Genomic DNA, 24,934 nt, shown 5'->3' on the forward strand with positions numbered 1-24,934 from the left:
CCATGACCCATTCTACATACCGGTGCACTTTTGAGGAGGACAGAACATGGATGATAGGACTTCAGGTACCTCCACTCCCTACCCAAGACTGCTGCAACCCTCATCTAATGACCGATCCCCATGAGGCTTTCGGGGAGCAGATTGGTCCCTGGGCTCCAGCCCTTGGAAAGAATTACAGCCCTTGAGGGTCTCTCCCAACTATGAATCTCAGGCTGGATCTACACTGTCATATAACCCAGTTTCAAAATGCAGATTAAAAGCTTGGGCAAAGATGCGATAGCAAAGACAATCCCTAGCCATGCATGACGGGAAAGCGGTCCCTTGACTTTAGTGACTGATGGAGATAAGGGGAGGAGTGCCAGCCTTCCATTGAGCTGCGGAGCTGGAGGCCTTTTGGGCCCCAAAGAGGATGAATGCTTCCCAAGAGGCTGGCCTCTCAGCTGTCACAGCTGTCTCACAAATTCCAGGCTGTCTAAAGCTGCCTTCGCACAGCTGTTGGGCCTTGGGGGATGTGGATGTGGGGCTGGGAACGGCCTGGGGCATTGCTTGCAAGGGAGTGGGGCAGCTTGCCTTGAGCAAACCGGGAAGCCAAGGGAAGTCGGAATGACAAAGAAAGACTTTCCTGGATTCCCTGGATGGGCAAAGAAGAAGACGGAATGCAATCATTCATCCACAATCACCCACTGGGTGAGAGGCATAGGTCCCCCCTGACTGTGGGTAGAAATACCTTTTTTAAAACCTGGAAGAACAGCTCTCTAGGGCTGGATCCATACTGCCCTATATCCCAGGATCTGATCCCGGATTACATATGAGGAGTATTCATTAAAGATTTCCCCTAACCAACTTCTACTTATCACAGGACACTGAAACTGCATGTGTGTAATGATATAAGTCTCTATAGATTACGCGCCAATTTACAACTCGGAACTGAGAACGGTCTTGATTTTACTACAGGTGCTGAAGTGGTGTGAGGTTTGAGAATTGACCCAGTGGAAGACAGAGCAGTCCTCAAGTTCCTTTCCTTCAAAGGCCGCACACCAAAGGAGACGTTCAATGAGATGAAAGAGGTCTATGGTGAGGATTCCTCATCCTATGTTGTAGTCAAGAACTGGCATCATCCATTCCAATGTGATCGGACTTCGATGAAAACAGCTCTAATTCCAGGTCATGAGTTCGAAGCCAGCCCGGGTTGGAGTGGGTTTCCAATCAATTGTGTAGCCTGTTGTCGACCTTTGCAACCCGAAAGACAGTTGCATCTGTCAAGTAGGAAAATTAGGTACCACCTTAAAGTGTGGGGAGGCTAAATTAACTAATTTATGAGGCCATAAAAAAAAGACTCCAGCAAGCACTCCAGCAAAAAGCATGCGGGGAATGCGGAAGTACTTCATCAGTGTTGCAGATGGACAATTAAAGTGACAACTCCCCTGGCGGCCAGAAAAAGTTAAATAGCCTCTGTCTATGTCTGTCTATGTTGTATGTCAAAATTGGCATTGAATGTTTGCCATATATGTGTCCCCAGTAATCCGCACTGAGTCCCCTGCGAGGTGAGAAGGGCGGAATATAAATGCTGCAAATAAATAAATAAATAAAGTTCATGAAAGTTCATAAGAACTCATAAGAGTGCATGGAAGCTCAGGGGAGCACTGAGTAGTTGGAGTCCATTCATAAAAACAGGAGAGACGGGATTATGGGATATTTCCAGCCTGGTGTCCTTGGCAAAACTATTAATTTCCTGATTTAAAACTATCTTTTACAGAGTCCTGGGGGGGGGGGGTCACTCTGATCACAGACCCAACACATCTGGGAGATGCCGGCTGTGATGGAAAGAGGCTCTTGCTGTTTGCAAAGCGAAAGGATTTCCAGGAGAACCCGATCTGTCTGGGGGAGCGGAGAGTCCCAAGAGGCTTGCAGAAGCCAGCCTGTCTGAGTGGCTTGGATGGAGAAGAAGGAAAGGACACACTGGCTTCTTCAATCATTCAGCGGAACGGAAACTGCGGAAACCCGACCATCTCCTTCTTCGGAGAGCAACACAGCTACTCCCCCTGCCCATCTTTCAAGGCCTAATTAGCCAGATGGAGGCCTGTTTTGGCCTGGTGGGACGATGACAGCCGGCTTAGGTCAGCGGGCAAGAGAGAGGAGGACCTAGGGATTCCTATTCACGATATCGTGATTAAATCAGTTCTAAGAAAAACCAATTAAATCCTATGAGATGCCGGATTGTGGTATTGTTTGGGGAATCGGAGCTGTTAGGCTCAAAATAACCCTCAATTGGGGTGTTTCCACCATAAACTTCATACCAGAAGTAAACTTCATAACCAGCGGAAATTTACATTTGATGAGCTGGGATAAGCTTCTATCCATTAGAATGGCACGGGACTGCAGAGTCAGAACTTTAGCTTCCAAAATGTTTATTGAAGTAAAAGAAATACATTCTTGATAGAAAAGGTTTTGGAGCTCACTAGCTTGCTAAATCTCATCTTCTAAAGAGATAAAAGGGTAAAAAGTTAAAAAAAATAATCAATAGAGCTACTTAAAGAGAGAGGCAAAAATGAGGACAAGCTCGCAGGCCCCTGCTTTCAATCTGATTTGAACTTCAGCAGGGAGTTCCGCAGTTCCTGAACATCTGGATTGAATGAAGACAAAGGGACTGTGCCTCCAGCAGCAGCTCTAACAACAGAGGCCTTTTCCTTTCCTTTTTCCTCACTGAACTGAGCTCCCCTGTTTTAATGTAACAACCCGTAATAAAGAAGTATCCATTTTCCTAAACTTTTCCTCTTTATATGATACATTGCGTCCCTTTACTGACTCAAATGCTAACTAGCACGAACCTTTCCTTTCCTGAGCGGCAGATCCTGCTGGCTCGCCTGGGACGCTCTTGCAGCGTCCTGGGGAGGCTGAATCTGCGTTCCTTTGAACCACGGATATGGAGACCCGTTGGGCCCCCGTATCCGCGGGTCAACCAATCAACTCCAAACAATCTTTGTACCATCTTTTTCCTAGACTAATTTTAAGACTATGCTATCTCACTTTTTGCGGAACAGAGCCCTGTGCTCTGGGAAAACCATTTTTGTCTTGAAACCTTATGTGGGGATCACCAAGCTTCATTTCATGGCTCCATGCTGCAACAATGCTGATGCCTCAATTTCATGTGCACTGGGAAACCTGTCAACTTCGGGGGAGCCCCTTGTGAGATCCCTTGGGATCCCTGGACTCCTGGCAGGCTGTTTTGCCTTTATAAAATTGGATCTGTAGTTTTCTTTTTCGTTTATGAATGGACTTCGACCCCTCAGTGCTCCCTTTGGCTCCCATATGCTCCCCATGGACTTTTATGAACTCCTCAGGAACTTTTATAAATTTTCTCCTACTTTCATGAACTTTTTGAGGCCTTTTATTAACTTTTGCGGACCTTTAAGAACTTTTTGGAACTTCCATGAACTCTTTGCCAAACCCCTATGGACTCTTATGGACTTTTATCAACTTTTCCAAGCTTTGGGGGGGCTGGTATAATTTCCCCTGAGGCCCTGCATGATTTCCCCTCTCTTTTTAAATTTATTGTATGTTCCCTTGCCCCATTCACATCCCTTGTATGTATATGTCTATATGAAATATGAAGGGAAAAGCCACCGTTTTCATAAAGTCAGCAGCTCATAACTCTGGAAGCCCCTCCATGCTTCCTGAGTTGATAATCTCTGAACAAAATATTTCACTAAGCTCACTTGCATGGACAATAAGTACCGTATATTCTGGTGTATAAGACTACTTTTTAACCCAAGAAAATCTTCTCAAAAGTCAGGGGTCGTCTTATACGCGGGAGTAGTCTTATACACAAGAGTCGTCTTATAGAATGGGTGCTGAAACTTCCAATCGGATTGGAGAATCTGTGGTTGCCGCATATTGTGGGGGGAGCTCAAAAATGGCAATGGCCGCAAGGGGTATGGAAAAAAGAGATAAAGTGGCTCTGGGCCCAGACAAACACACCTCTTTTACCTGCCTGGCCCACCCTTGTATCCTATTCCCGTACCTCCTCCTCTGCCTCTCAGATCTTGCTCCTGAAGACTGCAGTGAAGCGGTGCAGGTGCACATGTGCGAGATCTGAGAGGCAGAGAAGGAGGTACAGTAATAGGAAAATTTTCATATTGAAATCAAATCTGATGATTTTAAAAAATTTATTTGGTGTGCGTTGGAAGAGGGGTCGTCTTATACAGTGAATATATCCCAAACTCTATATTTTAACTGGAAAAGTTGGGGGTCGTCTTATACTCCCAGTCGTCTTATATGTCGGAATATACAGTAATTGGCTCTTATCAGACCAGACCTCGGAGGGCAAAGCCAGGCCATCTGGGATGATATGATCTATGGATATATTAAATCACTCAACACAAAGCATATCTTCCTATCTGCAAGTAACCAGGAATTTCCCCACAGCTTCTCCATTGTGTCATCTCTTGACCAGCCGAAATGAACTTCAGCTCATCAATGAACACCATATCCCAGAACTGTAAAACAAAGGACCTAGCCCCTTGAGGGCTAGACAGAGATGATGATTCAAAGGACTAACACAATAACTCGGATCCAACTTGAGGGCCTAAGCTATTCTTGGACAAACATTGGTCACCTTAATTTTGTCACTCTACATATCTCATTCATTGTTTCCCACCTGGCATGCCTCCTGACTCCTCATTGGCTGAGGAGCTGAAGCGGGGCAAGCACTCTGATTGGACAGAGTGCAGCCTAGCCGATCACGCCTCCCAGCCAGCTGATGACTCTAACCAATCAGTGCGAAACCGGCTCAGGGGGCAGGCGTGGGAAATTTGAATTTGACAACTCTCTATTTCCTATAAAAACTGTATTATTTTCCCCAACGTGTCATGTCGGCTCCTGGGCAAATGATTGCGGTTGTCATCTATTCCAGTTGGAATGAAATAAACATCTCGGTGGCTTTCCTTCAACTTGGTGAGACTTTATTTGAGAAAAATTAGGGTGCTTGCTGTCTCGCCAGGGTCCCAGATCCTCCTTTTTGGGTCTGGCCGGCCTCAGTTCTGCCAGGGCCTCCCAAATTCATGCTCGACATCAAAAATGCATCTTCACTGGAAGGAAGAAAAGGCAGAAGAAACAATGACGAAGACCACATGGTCAGCCCAGGGCAATAAAGCTTACAGAATTCCACTGCTAGATCTTCAAAGGGGAGGAGGATACAGTGACTAGCAGGAGGAGAAAAGACAAAGCCCTTTTGGTAAACATGCATAGGAATGTAGGGGAGGAATCCCTCAGCCTAATCCTATCTCTAGTCTAGCGACTTATTGAGGACTGGGGACTTGATGACACAAGAGACTTGTGTAGTCCAGGGAGAATCTGAGACCAGATCCTGGTATATAAGGGAGTGTAGATCCAGCCTCAGTGTGAAGGTCTTTCTTTATCCAGACCTTTGTAAACAGTGGCTGGATGGCCATCCATTGAGAATACTTTGGTTGTATCTTCTTTCATAGCAGGAGATTGGGCTGGATGGCCTTTGGGGGTCTCTTCCTGTTCTAGTGGAAGATAGACTGCCTCTGTGTTAAGGTCTCTCCTTATCTAGACCTTTGTAAGCAGTGGCTGGATGGGCATCCATTGAGAGTGCTTTGGTTGTGTCTTCATTCATAGCAGGAGGTTGGACTGGATGGCCTTTGGGGGTCTCTTCCAGATCTAGAGAAAGATAGACATGCTTTTGTGTGAAGGTTTATCTGTATCCAGACCTTTGTAAACAGAGACTGTATGGCCATTCGTTGAACGTTGTTTGCTTGTGTCTTCCTTCATAGCAGGAATTTGGACTGGACGGGCTTTGAGGGTCTCTTCCAGTTCTAGTGAAAGATAGACTGCCTCTGTGTGAAAGTTTCTCCTTATCCAGACCTTTGTAAGCAGAGGCTTGATGGCCATCCATTGAGAGTGCTTTCATTGTGTCTTCTTTCATACTAGGAGGTTGGACTGGGTGGCCTTTGGGAGTCTCTTCTAGATCTAGAGGAAGATATGCATGCTTTTGTGTGAAGGTTTCTCTTTATCCAGACCTTTGTAAGCAGAGGCTTGATGGCCATCCATTGAGAGTGCTTTGGTTGTGTCTTCATTCATACTAGGAGGTTGGACTGGATGGCCTTTGGGGGCCTCTTCCAGTTCTAGTGTGAAGGTCTCTCCCTACCCAGACCTTTGTACATAGAGGCTGATGGCTTTGATTGTGTTTTCCTTCTTAGCAAGAGGTTGGACTGGATGGCTGTTGGAGGAGTCTCTTCCATCACTAGTATTCTATGGCTGGCTCTTAGTCCTCCTCTTGAAGGCACTTTGATCTGATCCAAGAGGCCCATTTGCATGTCCCTCTCCAAAGCAGTGCCCAAGACGAGCCCTGAGGATGAATGAAACTCCATATGGAGCGTATAAACGCGGAGACAACTGGTGCTGAAAGGGGGCCTATTTCACGTCGCCAACCTCCGCCCAGCTGCCGTCCCCTCGTCCGTCCCCACGTCCAGCCTGGAGACCATGGCTGATTGACACCTGGTTAGACTGGACTCAGCTGTCTCTGATATTTGACACACACAAATGCCCACAGACAGACACACACAGAGAGAGACAGGCACGCTCCCTTCCTCCCTGGCAAGCCAAAGCAGGCTGCGGCCTGGGAAAGAGGCACAAACATGCGAAGGAAGGAGGTGGGTGAAGAAGGAAAGCCAACAGAGGTCTTCCCAAGGCTCTAAGAAGCCAGGGACGTCTTTGGAGGAAGGACCTTGGAGAGCAGGATGGCTCATTTGGCTTCAAGAAGGAATGTTATCAATGGGAAGAGCTTGACCAGTTGACCTGATAGCCTGTGCTGTCCAGAGTGCCCATTCTGAGCATCCCAAGTTTAGGTCCATTTTAGTATCATAACATCATAGAGCCGGAAGAAACCACAAGAGCTGATCTGTCCAACGTTTCGTTCTCCCACCTTGGCCCCAAAACAGAGGCACAATTCACGTCTGACTGGCTCAAAGAAAAGAGCAGCACCCTGCACTGTGTTGGCAGCAGCAAATCTGTCTATGAACCTTGGGAATATGTCGGCTTTGCTGCAAACCACGGATGGAAGCGCCGAGGGGATGCCATCCAGAATGCTGACTGGGACGCCTAGTACAGAGAGCGGAGGTAAGGCTTGCTTTCGGATTATTGAAGGGCTTCCAAATGTCCAGTCCTGGAGCAACTGGGCCTTGGATGGAAGTACACAGATGGAAGTCTGTTGGTTCATTCAAACAGAGGATGCATCTACAGAGTTCACAATTCCCCAGACTGTTGCGAGGCTGGACTATGTTGTTCCTATTGTGTGTCTTCATGTCATTCCAGATTTAGCATGATCCTATGGCAACCCTCTCACAGAGTTTTCATGTCAGGATATATTCAAAGGAGAATTGCCTTGGTCTTCCTCTGAAGCCCCTTCTGCACTGCCATATAGGATCCAGATTATCTGTTTTGAACTGGATTGTATGGCAGTGTAGATTATAATCCAGTTCAAAGCAGATACTGTGGATTATCTGCTTTGATTAATCTGGGTTATATGGCAATGTAGAAGGAGCCTCTGTTTCCTACCAACTTTTCTTTCTTCCTTTTCCTCCTCCCTCCTTTCTTTCCTCTTTTTCTTCCTCTCGCTTTCTTTCTTTCCCTCCTCCTCCCTCCCCACTTTACTCTTTCTTTCTTTCTTTCTTTCTTTCTTTCTTTCCCCTGCCTTCCTTTCACCCCTCTTCACCTCTCCTTCCTTCCTTCCTTCCTTTTACTCCCTCCCTCCCCTTTCCTCTTTTTCCTTCCTTCCTTCCTTCCTTCCTTCCTTCCTTCCTTCCTTCCTCTCCTTCCCCTTTCCTCTTTTTCCTTCCTTCCTTCCTTCCTTCCTTCCTTCCTTCCTTCCTTCCTTCCTCTCCTTCCCCTTTCCTCTTTTTCCTTCCTTCCTTCCTTCCTTCCTTCCTTCCTTCCTTCCTTCCTTCCTTCCTTCCTTCTTCTGCCTCCCTCCCCCTTCCTCTTTTCCCTCACCCCCTCCCTTCCTTTTTCTCCCTCCCTCCCCTTTCCTCTTTTTCCTCCCTCCCTCCCTCCCTCTTTCCTCTTTTCCTTTGCTCCCTCCTTTCTCCCTCCCTTTTTCTCCCCCCTCTTTCCTCTCCTTTCTTCCCTTCCTTCCTTTTTCTCCCTCCCTTCCTGCCCTTTTCTGTTTTTCCTTCCTTCCTTCCTTCCTTCCTTCCTTCCTTCCTTCCTTCTTTCCTTCCTTCCTTCCTTCCTTTTTTCCCTCTCCTCCTTCCAACCTTGCCTCTCTTTTTCCTCCCATTCTTGCTTCCCTCCCTCCATTCTCACTTTTTTTCTTTTCTCCTTTCTTCCTCCCTCCCTTCCCTCTTTTCTTCCAAAGTGAAGAGGCAGAGGGAGGAAGGCTTGCACAAATTTGTGTGTGGAGGAGAAGAAATGACCCTGGTGGACCGTATCCAGCCCGTGGGCCATTGTTTGAGAACCCCCAATCTACACTGTAGGACTGGTGCAGTTTGACACCACTTTAATTGCTGTGGCTCCGTGCCATAGAATCCTGGGAGTCGTAGTTCTGCAAGGTGTTTATCCTTATCTGCAAAAAGAGTGCAAATTACAACTCCCGTGATCCCATAGTGCCAAAGCGTGTTCATTCTACAGTAAAGATGCATTCATAGGACCTAGTCACACTAGAGCATGGATCCATTTTAAATCTAATTTCTGCCTCCTGCAGTATTTTGGGACTTGTAGTTTAGGGAGAAGCCTTTAAACAGCTTAACAAGTCCTGGGCTCACTAAACTACAAACCCCAGAATTCTGCAGGAGGCAGAACCCGAATTTAAAGTGGATCCATGCTCTAGTGTGATGAGGCTGATAGATACACTCAAGCATTGAGTTGTAGGCATATCCTCTCATTGCATTACTCCAGTTGGGACCAAAGTATCTAAACCCCAACTGAAATAATTCCCGTTATATATTTGCATTTGGGCAGAGATAGATGAAAATTTCCATCATACAGATAGATTGAGTTCCTCATCCAAAAGTGTTACCAATTCAGGATTTCCTTGGATAAGTATGCACAGGTTTGTTTATTATCTTGCAAAAAGGTTCATTGGAAATATACACAAAGCTCTGGAAATTGAAACTGTGTACAATTCTGTCTTCAAAGAAACTTGACTGTGTTGTGTTCGCTTTCAAGTGGACAAAAACCCAAGAGTGCTGATCTTTCACCAAACTACAACTCCAAAGCTTCCCCAGCATCGAGCCATTGCAGTTCAATTGGGGTCAATTGTTAATTCTACAGTGTAGATGCTCCCCAAGCTCTAGGGCAGCATTTCTCAACTTGGGGGTTGGGACCCCTGGGGGGGGGGGGGTGTCGCCAGGGGGTTTCAGAGGGTTTGCCAAAGATAATCAGAAAACATATATTTCTGATGGTCTTAGGAGCCCCTTTGGCAGAGAAGGCTGAAGATCTCTCCACCTTCTCTTCCTTTTTGGAAACAGACAACGAATCTTCCCACCAAAAGCCCTCCTCTGCTGTGATTGGCTGGCCTCTCAGCCAAGGGGAGGGATGTTTCTGAGATTAAGCAGGGAGGGGAGAGCAGGCATGCTCGGCGCATGGCAGCGAGGGAGAACATGCAAGGCTGGAGGGAGGCTTGTACCAGCGAGTCCCTTCAAGGCACGGGGGTTCTGTGTGGGAATTTTGTCCCAATTTTATCATTGGTGGGGTTCAGAATGCTCTTTGATTGTGGTGAACTATTTATCCCATCAACTATGACTCCCAAATGTCAACGTCTTTCCCCCCTAAACTCCACCAGTGTTCACATTTGGGCATATTGAGTATCCGTGCCAAATTGGGTCCAGATCTATCCTTATTTGAATCCACAGTGCTCTCTGGATATAGGCGAAATACAACTCCAAAACTCAAGGTCAGTGCCCACCAAACCCTTCCAGTATTTTCTGTTGGACATGGGAGTTCTGTGTGCCAAGTTCGGTTCAGTTCCATCGTTGGTGGAATTTAGAATACTCTTTGATTTAGGTGAAGTATAAATCCCAGCAACTAGGAACCCCCGGTGGCGCAGTGCGTTAAACTGCTGAGCTGCTGAACTTGCTGATCGAAAGGTTGGTGGTTCGAATCCGGGGAGTGGAGTGAGCTCTCATTGATAGTCTTCCAGGGTCAGTGTCCTGACGGTGGGTCCGTAGGTGACTGTGGAGCCCTATTCTTGATTTGCATGTTCTCCCGCAGTGAAGGCATTGGTTTCCAGGTGGAAGGTGGTGCCGGTTGGGGTTGGCTTGATGCACCTTCATCTTGGCATTTTTCTCTCTTTCGCCCTCCATTTGTGCCTCTTCAAATTCTACAGCACTGCTGGTCCCAGCTGACCTCCAGCTGGAGCGCTCAAGGGCCAGGGCTTCCCAGTTCTCAGTGTCTATGCCAGAGTTTTTAAGGTTGGCTTTGGGCCCATCTTTAAATCTCTTTTCCTGTCCACCAACATTCCGTTTTCCGTTCTTGAGTTCAGAGTAGAGTAACTGCTTTGGGAGACGGTGCTCAGGCATCCAGACAACATGGCCGGTCCAGCGGAGTTGGTGGCGGAGGACGATCGCTTCAATGCTGGTCTTTGCTTCTTCCAGCATGCTGACATTTGTCCGCTTGTCTACCCAAGAGATTTGCAGGATTTTCCAGAGGCAGCACTGATGGAATCAAGATACACAAGGCAGCCAAAAATCCAATACACAGATTTCAGGAACAATCTTTTCAACTTGGAAGCATGGAACATGAACCACTGGAGACATGAAACTAGAATTCCCTTAGAAGGTTTGATTAGGACTTGACAAGAGATGTTGCTTCTAACAGCAGTGTTGATCAGACTGCTGAAGAATCCCTTTGGTCTCTCTAATAAAGCCATGAAATCATACCGTTTGCCCTGGCAAACTGATAACAACCTTTTCTCTAACACATGATGTGACCTTTGCTAAGTCTGTGCAGCAACTAGGAGCTTGCAAAAACAAAGTCTCCTATCTAACAGATCATTAACCTTTCCATCTGGCAGTTCATCCTCTGAACTTACTTCCCCAGAAAAAGACTTCTCTGGGCCCCTCTCAAGAATGTGACCGCCAAATTTTCTGATTATATATATTTTAATTATTTCATATATTGTAAGCCGCTCCGAGCCGCAGGGGAGTGGCGGCATATAAGTTTGAAATATATATATATATATATATATATATATATATATACATACACACACACACACACACACACATACACACACACACACACACACATACATACACATATACATATATATACATATCATTTTCTTAGAAACTAAATCAATGTTTTTTTTCTTGGTTTATGTTCCCTTTAGTTCTGTTTTTAACTAAAAACTTTAATAAAGATTATTTTTTTAAAAAAGAAATGTGACCTTCGCCTTCACTAACTGTAGAAGACACCGAATGCTCAGTTTCAGGACTTAAAATTTATTTATTTATTTATTTTATTTATTTGGGGTTCTTGTACCCCGCCCTTCTCACCCCGAAGGGGACCCAGGGCGGCTTACAGCTGCAAGGCGCACTTAGACGCCTGCTACACAAACAATCATCACAAAAAATATAACAGTACAAATTCCCACAATTCAACATTATCCAATAAAATCAGTAAAATGATAAAATCAGTAAAAACAATACAAACCTGGAACTTCCTCCTACCCATCAGTGTACAATTAACTCAAAGATCTGTTTTGGTTCCATTTCGACAATCCTGCCGATCTCACACATCTGATTGTCTTATTTGGTTGTCATTGTCTAATTGCCTGGTTGCCCAAAGGCCTGGTTCCACAGCCATGTCTTCACCCTCCTCCTGAAGGAGAGGAGGGTTGGTGCTGTTCTGATTTCCCCCGGGAGTGAATTCCACAGGTGGGGGGCCACCACTGAGAAGGCTCTGCTTCTCGTCCCCACCAGCCTCACTTGTGAGAGTGGTGGGGTCGAGAGCAGGGCCTCCCCAGATGATCTCAAACTCCGAGGTGGGACGTAGAGGGAGATACGTTCGGAGAGATACACTGGACCAGAACCGTATAGGGTTTTGTAGGTTAAGACCAGCACCTTGAATTGTGCTCGGAATTGAACCGGCAGCCAGTGGAGCTGGCACAACAGGGGGGTGGTATGCTCCCTGTATGTCGCTCCGGTGAGCAATCTGGCTGCCGCACGCTGGACTAGTTGGAGTTTCCGAACAGTCTTCAAGGGCAACCCCACGTAGAGCGCGTTGCAGTAGTCTATCCGGGATGTAACAAGAGCGTGGACCACCGTGGCCAGATCAGACTTCCCAAGGTACGGGCGCAACTGGTGCACAAGTTTTAATTGCGCAAAAGCTCTCCCGGCCACCGCCGAGACCTGGGGTTCCAGGCTCAGCGGCGAGTCCAGGATCACTCCCAAGCTGCGAACCTGCGTCTTCAGGGGGAGTGTAACCCCATCCAGCACAGGCTGTAACCCTATACCCTGTTCGGCCTTCCGACTGACCAGTAGGACCTCTGTCTTGTCTGGATTCAATTTCAATTTGTTAGCTCTCATCCAGTCCGACACAGCAGCCAGACACCGATTCAAGGTCTGGACAGCCTCCTTGGTGACAGGCGGAAAGGAGTGACAGATCTGGACATCATCTGCATAGAGATAACACCGAACAGGTGTCACCCAGTAACACCTTCTGGGACCGTCCCTCAAGAAATGACCGGAGCCACTGCAAAGCAGTACCCCCAAGTCCCATTTCTGTGAGTCGTCCCAGAAGGATACCGTGATCGACGGTATCGAAGGCCGCTGAGAGGTCCAGGAGAACTAACAGGGACACACTCCCCCTGTCCAGTTCCCTGCGCAGATCATCTACCAAGGCGACCAAGGCTGTTTCCGTTCCATGTCCCGGTCTAAAGCCAGACTGTGCCGGATCAAGATAATCAGTGTCTACCAGAAATCCCTGGAGTTGAGCTGCCACCACACGTTCCAGGACTTTGCCCAAAATCTCATGCTGGCTTGCAGGCTCAGAAGGCCAAGAAGAAATCCCATGATCTACTTCCTCATTGACATCAAGCACAGTCATTGGTTGCATTACAACAGATAGGGAGTATCCGGTCTGTTTTCATTGATAGAGATGCCAACCTTTCCCTCTTTTTGTGCTTCTTTTTCAGGGGAGAAGTGCAAGTCCTCTGATTCCAGTGGCGAAGAGGAGCCAAACCGGGGTAAAAAGAAGCCGCGGAGGCAGCGGACCCACTTCACCAGCCAGCAGCTGCAAGAGCTAGAGGCCACATTCCAGCGGAATCGCTACCCAGACATGAGCACCAGGGAGGAGATCGCGGGGTGGACCAACCTCACCGAGCCCAGGATCCGGGTGAGACCACCATCATTAACACTTTTCTAACTTTAAAAGGCATTAAAAAGGTTCCTTTATTTAATTCACCATGAGACAGAGAATGCCACAGAGCAATACAGAGAAAGATTTGGCATGCTGATTCAGAAACTGCATTGGATAGACCACATCAGCTCTAGGTCCTGCTACAGAACATATGCCATCCAGTAGTCACCATCTGCTCACCCACATAATACCATATTTAATAAGCACTATAAGAGGATTTTGCAATACCAGTCGCTCTCATTGCAATGGTATAGTAATGGTGAGGTCGCAGACCATATTTTAGTTCTTGCTTACTTACCTACTTACTTAGGCGGTCCCTAGTTGTCCAAGTAGAATGGTCCTCCAGGGTCAGTGTGCACTGGATCCGTAGGTGACTGTGGAGCCCTATTCTTGATCTGCATCTTATCCCACCCACAGTGAGGGCATTGGTTTCCAGGTGGAAGGCCGTCCCTGTCAGGGTTGGCTTGACGCGCCTTCCCCTTGGCACATTTCTCTCTTTTGCCCTCCATTCTCGCCTCTTCAAATTCTACAGCACTGCTGGTTACAGCTGACCTCCAGCTGCAGCGCTCAAGGGCCAGGGCTTCCCAGTTCTCAGTGTCTATGCCAGAGTTTTTAAGATTGGCTTTGAGCCCATCTTTAAGTCTCTTTTCCTGCCCACCAACATTCCGTTTTCCATACTTGAGTTCGGAGTAGAGCAACTGCTTTGGGAGATGGTGGTTGGGCATCCGGACAACTTAGCTGGTCCAGCAGAGTTGATGGCGGAGGACCATCACTTCAATGCTAGTGGTCTTTGCTTCTTCCAGCACGCTGACATTTGTCCGCTTGTCTTCCCAAGAGATTTGTAGGATTTTCCGGAGGCAGCACTGATGGAATCATTCCAGGAGTTGCATGTAACATCTGTAGACAGTCCATGTTTCGCAGGCATATCACAGGTTTGGGAGGACAAAAGCTTTATAAGCAAGCACCTTGGTATCCCTACGGATGTCCCGGTCCTCAAACACTCTCTGCTTCATTCGGAAAAATGCTGCGCTCGCAGAGCTCAGGTGGTGTTGTATTTCGGTGTCGATGTTGACTTTGGTGGAGAGGTGGCTGCCAAGGGAGCAGAAATGGTCAACATTTTCAAATGTTACACCATTAAGCTGTATCTCTGGCATTGGAGAGGGATTGGCTGGTGACTGCTGGAAGAGCACTTTGGTTTTCTCGATGTTCAATGACAAGCTGAGCTTTAGTTCTTGCAGACCACTGATTTTAGACCAGGTTGGAGCCACTGGTGTCTAAAATCAGCTAAATTCCATGTTATTTGGCCATTAAAAATTTGCACTGTCTGGCTGCTTTTGTTGATTTAGAATCACAGGCAGTCCCCAAGTTATGAACAAGAGAAGCTCGGGGTTGCTGTGAGTTTTCCAGGCTTCATGGTCATGTTCCAGAAGCATTCTCTCTTGACGTTTCGCTCACATCTATGGCAGGCATCCTCATAGGTTGTGAGGTCTGTTGGAAACTAGACAAGAGAGGTTTATATATCTGTGGAATGATGTCCAGGATGGGAGAAAGAACTCTTCTCTGTTGGAGGCAAGTGTGAATGTAGCAATTGGCCACCTTGATTAGCATTTAATGGCATTGCAGCCTAAAAGCCTTCCCTCTGCAGTCAGTGGTTCCTTTGATGTATGGCAAGAACACTTGTCCTCTGGGTGGATATTTGCTTTTACTCTCGTGGCTTGTTCTTGGTTTCACAGCTCTTCTGAGGTCTGTGGTGGACCCTTCTTTGGAGAGCCCAGTTGAGGTGGTCCAGTTCACCTTGGAGTAGGTGGGCTTTGCAGATTCTTTTTGCACACTCTGCCAGGGCTCTAATTGTGCTTCTTTTTTTTTTTTGACTTGGATGATGGTTGGAGTTTTTATGTAAGTATCCATTTGTGTAGGAAAAACTCACAGCAAGCCAGTGATTCCAGCCACGAAAGCCTTCGACAACACAAGAAAGGCTTTATAGGTTTGTTTTTAAGTTGAATTTGTATGTAAGTTGGAACAGGTACATTTTAAAGTGTAAGTTCAGCCACACACACACACACACAAACATACATACACTCACAATCTTGACTTTATATGGTGGTGTAGAAGTGGCCACTCTCTTTCTATAAAGTTTGCTTTAAGAACCAGTGAACCAAATAATATCGAAAGAAACTATTTCTTTGCACAAGACCCCTTTTCCTTCATCCATTCTTCTGTGTGCTCAGGGGGGAGTTTCTCACCTAGTCTCAGCCACTGATTAAGGTGCTGGGGTTGAGCCTGCCACTTTTGGACTTTCGCTAGCTGAGGTGTTCCTGTGACTATCTCTGTAGATCTTAAAAAACTATTTCTTGATTTAAGGCATTGGTGTGCTGGTTGATATCCAAACATGGGATGGGCCAGAGATGTAAATGCCTTGGTCCTTTCTTTGCTGGCTGCTACTTCTCGGTGGATGTCAGGTGGTCCGATACTAGCTAACAGTCTAATTTCTATAGTGGTGTGGGGTGTAGATATCCTGTGATAATGTGGCATGCCTCATTGAAAGCCACATCCACTATTTTAATGTATTCCACTCGGGGCATGGATATTCAGCAGCAGAGTAGCCAAGCGCAAGGGGAGATGTCTTCACTGTGTCTGGTTGTGATCCCCAGGTTGTGCCAGTCAGTTTTTGTATGATATTGTTTCTAGTGCCCACTTTTTGCTCGATATTCAAGCAGTCAGAGCATGGTACAGAGTGTCTCCCAGGGATTTGGGTGTTCTTCAATGCTCCAGTGGGATTCCTTCCCAGGTCATCCTCAGAGCTCGAGATGCTTGTCTGTTCTTAAGATGAAAAACACACGTCTGTACTTTAGATGGATTAGGAATCAGCTGGTTTTCCCTGTAATAGGCAGTAAGAGCACCAGGGCTTCGAAGAGCTTCTGTTCAACCATTTCAAAGCTCCTCTGCTTGAGTGGTGATGGCATGATCATCAGGATAGATGAAATTGTTCCTTCTGGCAATGGCTGATCGTTTGTATAAATGTTAAACATTGATGGAGCAGAGCACGGTCAGAGCACGGTCCAGAGTGACTCCCAGGTGTTTGGGTGTGCTGCAATGCTGCAGTGGGATTCCTTCCCAGGTCATCCTCAGAGCTCAAGATGCTTGTCTGGACAATGTCTTTGTAGATTCTCTCATACTAGAAGCGACTTGCAGCATGCAACCAAAATCCATATTATCTGCTTTGAACTGGATTATATGGCAGTGTGGACTCATATAATCTGGTTCAAAGCAGGTAATGTGGATTATCTGCATTGATAATCCGGATTATACGGCAGCGTAAATCCAGCCTCTCTCTCTTGAAGTTTAAAAATGAGAGAGCCAGATGGCATGAAAAGGGATGAAATCTTTGCATAATAACTTCAATCTTTTAAGAATAGGAAAGCCAAAGGGCACCAAAAGGAACAATTTCTTTGCATAAAGCCTTCTTTTTTTTCTCTTTCTCAAGGTTTGGTTCAAGAACCGGAGGGCCAAGTGGCGCAAAAAGGAGCGCCACCAGCAGCAGTCGGAGCTCTGCAAAGGGGGCTTCGGCCCACAGCTCAACGGCTTCTCAGGCAACCCGTACGAGGACCTCTACTCAAGCTACACCTATGGTGCCTGGGGCCCCAAGGCCCTCCACGCCAATCCCATCCACAGCAAGGGCTTCCAGCTTTTCAACTCCATGGGTCTCAATGCTGCCTTTCCACCCCAGAGTGTCTTCCCTACTGCCGGAAGCTCCTCTGCACCCGGCGTTCCGGCATCACTAGAGAACTTCAACAGCCTGCCCGGCCCAGCAGGGCTTTCCAGTTCCACGTACGGAGCCGGTGCCCCTTCACCCTACATGTACAGGGACCCCTGTGGTGCCAGCCTGGGTGGCTTAAGACTCAGGGCCAAGCAGCCTCAGGCACCCCTTGGCTACGCTGCACTGCCCAATCCAGCCAGCAGCCCCGGCTCCGGCCAGTATACTCAAGACAGACCAGTGTGATGCTGGGACCCGAAAGGAGCCTGCCTGGATGGCTAACAGACTCTTGGAATTAGCATCTAGAAAAGGCTCTTTGTTTTATACTGTTAATAAGGGGCATGGAAGATCAAAACAACAGCTACATGGCCAGACATTGTGAACATATTATCTGGTTGGAGTTACACAGTAACTCCCGTCAGCACTAGCTATATGTTCTTGTATTGCACTGCCAATCAGCCCTAGCCTTGTGTTCTTGTACTACACCATCAGCTCTAGTTATATGTTCTTGTACTGCATCTCAGGGGCTCCCAGTGGTGCAGCGGGTTAAACTGTGGGTTAAACTGCTGAACTTACTGACTGAAAGGTTGGTGGTTCAAATCCGGGGAGCAGAATGAGCTTCCGCTGTTAGGTCCGACTTCTGCCAACTTGGCAGTTTGAAAACATGCAAGTGTGGGTAGATCAATAGGTCAGAGAATCTGTGCCCTCCAGACATTTCATGAAGTATCTGCCACATAAACAAAGTTTATGGAGTGGGACCACTTCTGCCCGAGTCACCATACACAGCCAGGAACAGAACTTTGTCATTATTGACACTTTTTAGAGCCTGGCTGCTTTGCCATCTGTCCAGACAGATTTAGTTGTGTACTTGTGGCATGGAACAACAGATTGTGGATCCTGGGTTATACATGGCTGTTCCCGATTGCTGTTCTTGTGAAAAGATGTACAATGTTGATGAGGGGGCCACAACTTTGTCCTGGCCAGAGAAAATGTGCCCTCCACATGATTCATGAAGTTTCTGGTACACAAAGTTTTTGAGTTTTACTTAACTATCACCTTTTATTTTATGAACCGACCAATCAGGAACAAATAATCTAAAGCCTGGAAACAAACCCAGATATTAAAAAAAATCCCTTGATTTCTGATAGCAGGGATATACAGATGCGCTAAGATCTGCATATTCGGCTCAAAACTGTGATATTCCCACACCTGATAATCTTGCGGTTTTTGCCTTTTGTAGCAACTGCTTCCGCATCTACAGGGAATGGCATCTGGCCACCCTCCTGTTTCCTGTGGAAGCTTCTGGGATAAACGTATTGTCTGGATGAACCCTCAAACTCAGAGCAGTGGGTTCAAATTACAAGAAAGGAGATTCCACCTAAACATGAGGGAAAACTTCCTGACTGTAAGAAGAGCTGTTCAGCAATGGAACTCTTTGCCTCAAAGTATGGTGGAAGCTTCTTCCTTGGAGACAGAGGTTGAATGGCTATCTGTCAGGGCTGTTTTGATTGTGCTTTTCCTGCATGGCAACATGGGGTTGGACTAGATGGCCCATGTGGTCTCTTCTACCTCTATGATTCTATGATTCTATGATTCTTCCTCCTATAAGCCCTAGCCTTATGTTCTTGTGTTGTGCCATCAATTCTAGCTATATGTTATTGTATTGCGACTTAAGTGCTACCCATATGTTCTTGTACTTCACCTCCCACCAGCCCTAGCCATATGTACTACACCATCAGCCCTGGCCATACATTCTTATATTGCATCTCCCATTTGCCCTAGCTATATATATTCTTCCACTGCACCATTAGACCTAGTCATATGTTCTTGTACTGCACCACCTATCAGCCCTAGCTTTATGTTCTTGTATTGCACCATCAACCCTAGCTATAAGTTGTTGTGCTACATCACAAGCGCTACCAATATGTTCTTGTACTGCACCATAAGCGCTACCCATATGTTCTTTACTTCACCACCCATCAGCCCTAGCCATATGTACTGCACCATCAACCTTAGCCATACGCACCTCCCATTGGCCCCAGCTATTTATTTTTCTACTGCACCATTAGGCCTAGTTATATCTTCTTGCACCGCACCACCTATCAGCCCTAACTGTATCTTGTGCTGCATCCTCAGCCCTAGATATATGTTCTTGTACTACACCTCCCATCAGCGCCAACCAGTATAGCCTGTCTTGCTGGGCATGGACCTTCATTGTGACCAAAAGCAGAATACCAGATGAGAAGGAAGACAATAGGAAGAGGTGAAGGGAACTGTGGAGGAGCAAAGCCAACTCAAACCATATGGATGTTGGCAATGTTTTGTGACCTGGTTCTTCTTGGGCCTAGGACAATTGCATTTTATAGAAATCTAGTTTGGGGAGGTCCAAGTTCTCTATTGGTGTCTGTGTTGGGAAGGTCCAAGCCCTCTCCTCTAAGACAAGTGCATCTTATGGAAACCTATTGTGAAACCATGGAGACCTTTGCCATCAGTGATGGTTGTTCTGCATTCTCATGGTGCAACCTTCCTCCCTCCCTCCTCTTATCCTTTTTTTTGTGCTCCACTGCCATGTAGTCTATAGGCACCACATTCGGTGACACCATTGGAGAGAAAAATAAACATGGTAGATTTGCAAAAGTGGAAAGTCATTGATGATGATGATGATGATGATAATAATAATAATAATAATAATATTCTCTCTAAACATGCAAAGATATCTCAGCCTTGTCTGTCTACCACCTGGAGGTAAAGACTCCTTTTAAAGCCAGATTTTTAAATGGTTTTATGTGTGATGCCCATGTGATAAAATAAACCTAGTTTTTTTCTATACCATGCCTGCAAACTTTGGCTCCCTATTCAGCTCTCTTGGGCAGAGAAGGCTCAAGACCTTGGGAAACTCGAATTCCCAGGGTTCCAAAGCCTTGAGCCTTGGCAGTTAAAGTGCTATCAAGCTGCATTCATTCAGCAGTGTAGATGCATTCTTTGAAGACTTGGTCTTGGATTGCAAAATAGTCTGAAACCTGGGAAGCTTCCTGTAGTCCAGGAGTGAGAATTGTATGGCTCTCTCGATATTATTGGATTGCAAGACGCAGTGGCGCTAGTCCATTTAGCCCAGTGGTTCCCAACCAGTGGTCTGCAAAAACTAAAATATGGTCCACAGCCTCACTGTTACTACACCATTGCAACAAGAGTGACTGGTCTCCAGAAACCCTTTTATAGTGCCAAGGCTTATCAAATATGGTTTTCTGTGGGAAAGCAGACTACTGGATGACATATGTTCTGTATCAGAAACTAGAGCTGATGTGGTCTATCCAATGTAGTTTTCTGAATCAGCACCCCAAATAACCAAACAGAATCTAAAGTTGACCAAAAACTGATTTGTAACCCTTTTGGTACTAATATTGGGGAGTGGTCCCTGGTCAAAAAATGTTTGGAACCACTGATTTAGCCAATGGAAAAGTAACACCTAAAGTTGTAGTCCAAGCACATAGATAGCCAGAGATAGAGTGCTGATGGAAGTAGAACAGTTTGTGGCAGGATGAAAATCATGTGTAGTTCACGTTTTACGAGTCTACACACTGTCTTGCCAGAGAAAGAAAATATGCCATACAGATGATCAGTAAAACACAAGTTTAATTGATAAAGTGCAGAGCGACATATATACAATCACGAGAACAGTTGCATTGACTCACACAATGTCTTTTGAGGTTCAAATCGCATTTAAGCATCTATGTGGAAGATCCTCTTCCAACAGCTCATGAAGCAAGAACTGTCTTTCTCTGTCTGCAAGCTCTTGCACAGCTAAAGCCTAAACATGTAACTGTTGCCAAAACTCCCAGGCTCAGCTAGCTTGGCCTGACCAATCAGCTTCGTGCTTTGCATTTTCAGTTAACACACTCACCAACTGATTTTTTTACATGCCCTAACGCACTCCAAAACCTGAGGTTTTTGTTTTTTTGTTGTTGTTGTGTCAGGAGTGACTTGAGAAACTGTAAGTCGCTTCTGGTATGAGAGAATTGGTCATCTGCAAGGACGTTGCCCAGGGGATGCCCGGATTTTTGATGTTTTATCATCCTTGTGGGAGGCTTCTCTCATGCCCCGCATGAGGAGCTGGAGCTGATAGAGGGAGCTCATCCACACTCTCCCCGGATTCGAACCTGCGACCTGTCAGTCTGAGGTGAACCTTAGGTGAAGGTAAACCTAAGGTGAAACCTGAGGTGAAGCTAAGCCAGTGTCAACCCAAGAGAAACTTCTTGGAAGAAACAACCTTGATGATTATGTTCCAAATATTTGGAAAACACTGAGCCAGTTCCAAATGCCCCCATAACGAATTTTAGGTATGGGGCTTTCCAAGTAAGGTGGCCTCCATTCTGGTTCCCAGAATCTCTTCAGGACATTTTCTCATGGACATATCTTGGTCCTCCTTGACATAGGGTTGCCCTTGAAGACCACCTGCCTTACCCAGTTGGAATTGCTGGGAAGTGCCGTTGGTATATTTAGAACATATAAAAGGAGATACTCCAGTGCACAGCATGTTGCCAGATTGCGGAATTTGTGGCGGCGTTGGATGCCCAGAAATGTCCTGCTTGTTGCGGTTAATTGAGTCATCTAATTCTAGGAACTATTCCTGACTCTCGTTTTCTTAGCGTCCTATGATCCAGTGAATTCGTACTGTTTGGCCCTGTTTGGCATTTGCTAATATCAACTTCGTGCCGAATTGCACGCCCTAGAAGACAATACATCTTACCTGTTTATTTCCTATATAAAAAAAGGATAATTGGGCACCAAATGGTCAAGGACGGAACTGTTGATTTTTCCAACACAATAAGGCTCCTTCTACACTGCCATATAAAATCCAGATCATCTGATTTAAACTGGATTATATGTCAGTGTAGGCTCATATAATCCAGTTCAAAGTAGATAATGTAGATTATCTGATTTGATAACCTGGATTATATAGCAGTGTAGAAAGGGCCAATGCAGCCCAAATCTAACTGTGAGTGCATCTACAGCAGGCATGGGCAAACTTTCTAATTTTGGGGCTGCGTGCAAGGACTCCCTGCGAAGAGGACTGGCTGCCCAGTGATTGAAGGAAGGAGGGGAAGGAGGAAGGAAATAGAGAAGGAAGGAAGGACAAAAGGGAGGAAGGGAGGATGGAAGGAGAAAGAGGGATGGAAAAACAAAAACGAAGGAGAAAGAGAGAGGAAAGAGGTAAAGAAGGAAGGGTGGAAAGGAAGGAAGGAGGGTGGGATAAAGAGGGAAGGAAGGAGGAAGGAAAGAGAGAAGGAACAAAAGGGAAGGAAAGGATGTAAGGAGAAAGAGGGAGGTAAGGAGGAAGGAAAGAGAGACAAAAGGGGAGGAAGGATGGAAGGTTGGAAAGGAGGAAGAGATGGAAGGAAGAGAAAGATGGAAGGAAAAACAAAAGGGTAGAAGGGAATGGAGGGAGGGAGAAAGAGGGAAGGAGAGAGAGGAAAGAAGCAAGGGTGGAAGAGAAGGGAGGAAGAGAAGGAGGAAGGAAAGACATAGGAAAGGAAGGATAGGATCATAAGGGAGAGGAGGGACTGAGGAAAGAAACCAAACCATTTAATTTAAACCCACCAAGACACCCATGACATCATGGTAAACACACCTGGACTTCAAAGTCTTATCTCGAATCCTCTGAGAATATCTAGCCTGCTTTTCATGCTCTGTGTTCTCAGGTCTAATCTATACTCCCTTGAAAACTCCCCTTCTTTCAAAAGCCTTTTCTCAAGGGAACTGGTACTTTAATTTTCCCATCGCCTAGGAACGAGCGGAAGAATTTCAAAATACCAGCCTCGTCTGCCTGCAATTCCCTCATGGATACCTTATTTTGGAAATAATTTCCCCCCTCATCCTCTGAACATTCAGAAAAATCCTCAGATGCTTGCCAGACTACAACACCAATGACCCTCCTTCACGTGAAGCTTCTTCTGATGAAGATACTCTATACCAGTGGTTCTCAACCTGGGGTCTCCAGATGTTTTTGGCCTTCAACTCCCAGAAATCCTAACAGCTGGCAACCTGGCTGGGATTTCTGGGAGTTGTAGGCCAAAAACATCTGGGGACCCCAGGTTGAGAACCACTGCTCTATACCAAAAGGCAAAGACTGGTACTTTGTGGTGTTCATTTCAGCTATGAAAAATATGGTCCTAGCTCTTCTGTAAAAATCTTATTCCGCCAAGGGACTGGGAACAGGTATATATGAATCTACAGTATTACTATGGAAATTAACCTTGAATAAATAATACCAATGCCAACAAAACTACATACAGCAGAGTCTCGCTTATCTGACCTTTGCTTATCTGACAATCTGTCTTATCCGACACCCCCTTTTCCTCCAGCATTCCCCCTTCGATGAAAAGAGCGCTCCCCAACTCTCTCTCCAGGGGCAGGGGACGGCTAGTAATATCACAGATTTGAAAGGGACCCCTAAAGAAGGACTATGATATGGTGCATGTTCCAGAGTAGGCAAACCAGACAATCTTTACATCAACACTGACAAAGAAACAATAAAAATACTGTTTACTCACAAGCATAAAGACATTACATATATTTGAAACCAACACTTTTTCATTACTTTATTTTCCAGATCATTGGACTGGGCCACAGCAACGCCTGGCAGGGGACGGCTAGTATGTAACACACACACACACACACAAACTATACTAGGCCTGGGCCAACTTGGGCCCTCCAGGTGTTTTGGACTTCAACTCCCACAATTCCTAACTATCTACCGGCTATTAGGAATTGTGGGAGTTGGAGTCCAAAACACCTGGAGGGCCGAAGTAGGCCCAGGCCTGCCGTATACATTGCATACCTTCTTTTCTGACTTTCCTTCACTCATTTGAAAACGAGGCTGAAAAAAAATGGCCGCCCTCAAACCGGAAGTCCTCCCAGGCTTCGCCAAGACCAGCCATTCTAGGAGTTCATCATGGCATAGAGAAGGCGGCTGAGGCATCCCCTACGCGCCGGAAAGAGGCAGCTTAGGACCGGAAGCGGAAGTTCTCAGTGGCGCTTTTGCGTGCCAGAGGCGTTTGACGGAGTGAGGGAAAGCAGCGATGGCGGACGTCACCGCCCGGAGCCTCCAGTACGAATATAAGGCGGTGAGTGGAGGAAAGGAGGCTGAAAGGGGGGTGGTTTATTTATTTACTTACAGCTAAGATACCTCCGATAGAGTTACAAGGTAGGTAGATGCAGGGAACGCCGTGGAATTCAGGAAGGCCTTCCCTCGACAGGTTTCCCCATGACTTAGAATCATAGAATCAAGGAGTTGGAAGAGACCTCATGGGCCATCCAGTCCAACCCCATTCGGCCAAGACGCAGGAATATTGCATTCTAATCACCCCTGACAGATGGCCATCCAGCCTCTGTTTAAAAGCTTCCAAAGAAGGACCCTCCACCACACTCCGGGGCAGAGAGTTCCACTGCTGAACGGCTCTCACAGTCAGGAAGTTCTTCCTCATGTTCAGATGGAATCTCCTCTCTTGTAGTTTGAAGCCATTGTTCCGCGTCCTAGTCTCCAGGGAAGCAGAAAACAAGCTTGCTCCCTCCTCCCTGTGGCTTCCTCTCACATATTTAGGCATGGCTATCATATCTCCTCTCAGCCTTCTCTTCAGGCTAAACATGCCCAGCTTCTTAAGCCGCTCCTCATAGGGCTTGTTCTCCAGACCTTTGATCATTTTAGTCGGCCACCTCTGGACACATTCCAGCTTGTCAACATCTCTCTTGAATTGTGGTGCCCAGAATTGGACACAGTATTCCAGATGTGGTCTAACCAAA

General features: G+C 46.4%; 2 protein-coding genes across 2 annotated transcripts in view; both read left to right on the plus strand.

Moving 5' to 3' along the window:
* The first annotated feature begins 6,526 nt into the window (after nucleotides 1-6,526).
* On the plus strand, nucleotides 6,527-19,961 carry LOC132782700 (pituitary homeobox 2-like). The gene is made up of 3 exons (XM_060787587.2): nucleotides 6,527-7,140; nucleotides 13,157-13,356; nucleotides 16,865-19,961. The coding sequence occupies exons 1-3, from the start codon at nucleotides 7,038-7,040 to the stop codon at nucleotides 17,378-17,380; spliced, it is 819 nt and encodes a 272-aa protein (XP_060643570.2). The 5' UTR covers nucleotides 6,527-7,037; the 3' UTR covers nucleotides 17,381-19,961.
* A 4,188-nt stretch (nucleotides 19,962-24,149) lies between these two features.
* The window catches only part of SNRNP200 (small nuclear ribonucleoprotein U5 subunit 200), a 69,540-nt gene continuing 68,755 nt past the window's right edge, over nucleotides 24,150-24,934 (plus strand). Inside the window, exon 1 of the mRNA XM_067470729.1 lies at nucleotides 24,150-24,258. Coding sequence (XP_067326830.1) covers nucleotides 24,214-24,258 — 45 coding nt within the window. The 5' untranslated portion in view covers nucleotides 24,150-24,213. The remainder of the gene's footprint in view (nucleotides 24,259-24,934) is intronic.

This window comes from Anolis sagrei, chromosome 7, assembly GCF_037176765.1.
Source record: "Anolis sagrei isolate rAnoSag1 chromosome 7, rAnoSag1.mat, whole genome shotgun sequence".
Taxonomy (NCBI): Eukaryota; Metazoa; Chordata; class Lepidosauria; order Squamata; family Dactyloidae; genus Anolis; species Anolis sagrei.

What these genes read in the sequence shown, in the direction of transcription:
- LOC132782700 (XM_060787587.2), top strand. Translation starts at nt 7,038, where the DNA reads ATGAACCTTGGGAATATGTCGGCTTTGCTGCAAACCACGGATGGAAGC. An exon ending in GCCTAGTACAGAGAGCGGAG is followed by an intron (nt 7,141 to 13,156) that starts GTAAGGCTTGCT and finishes CTTCTTTTTCAG; the next exon opens with GGGAGAAGTGCAAGTCCTCT. An exon ending in TCACCGAGCCCAGGATCCGG is followed by an intron (nt 13,357 to 16,864) that starts GTGAGACCACCA and finishes CTCTTTCTCAAG; the next exon opens with GTTTGGTTCAAGAACCGGAG.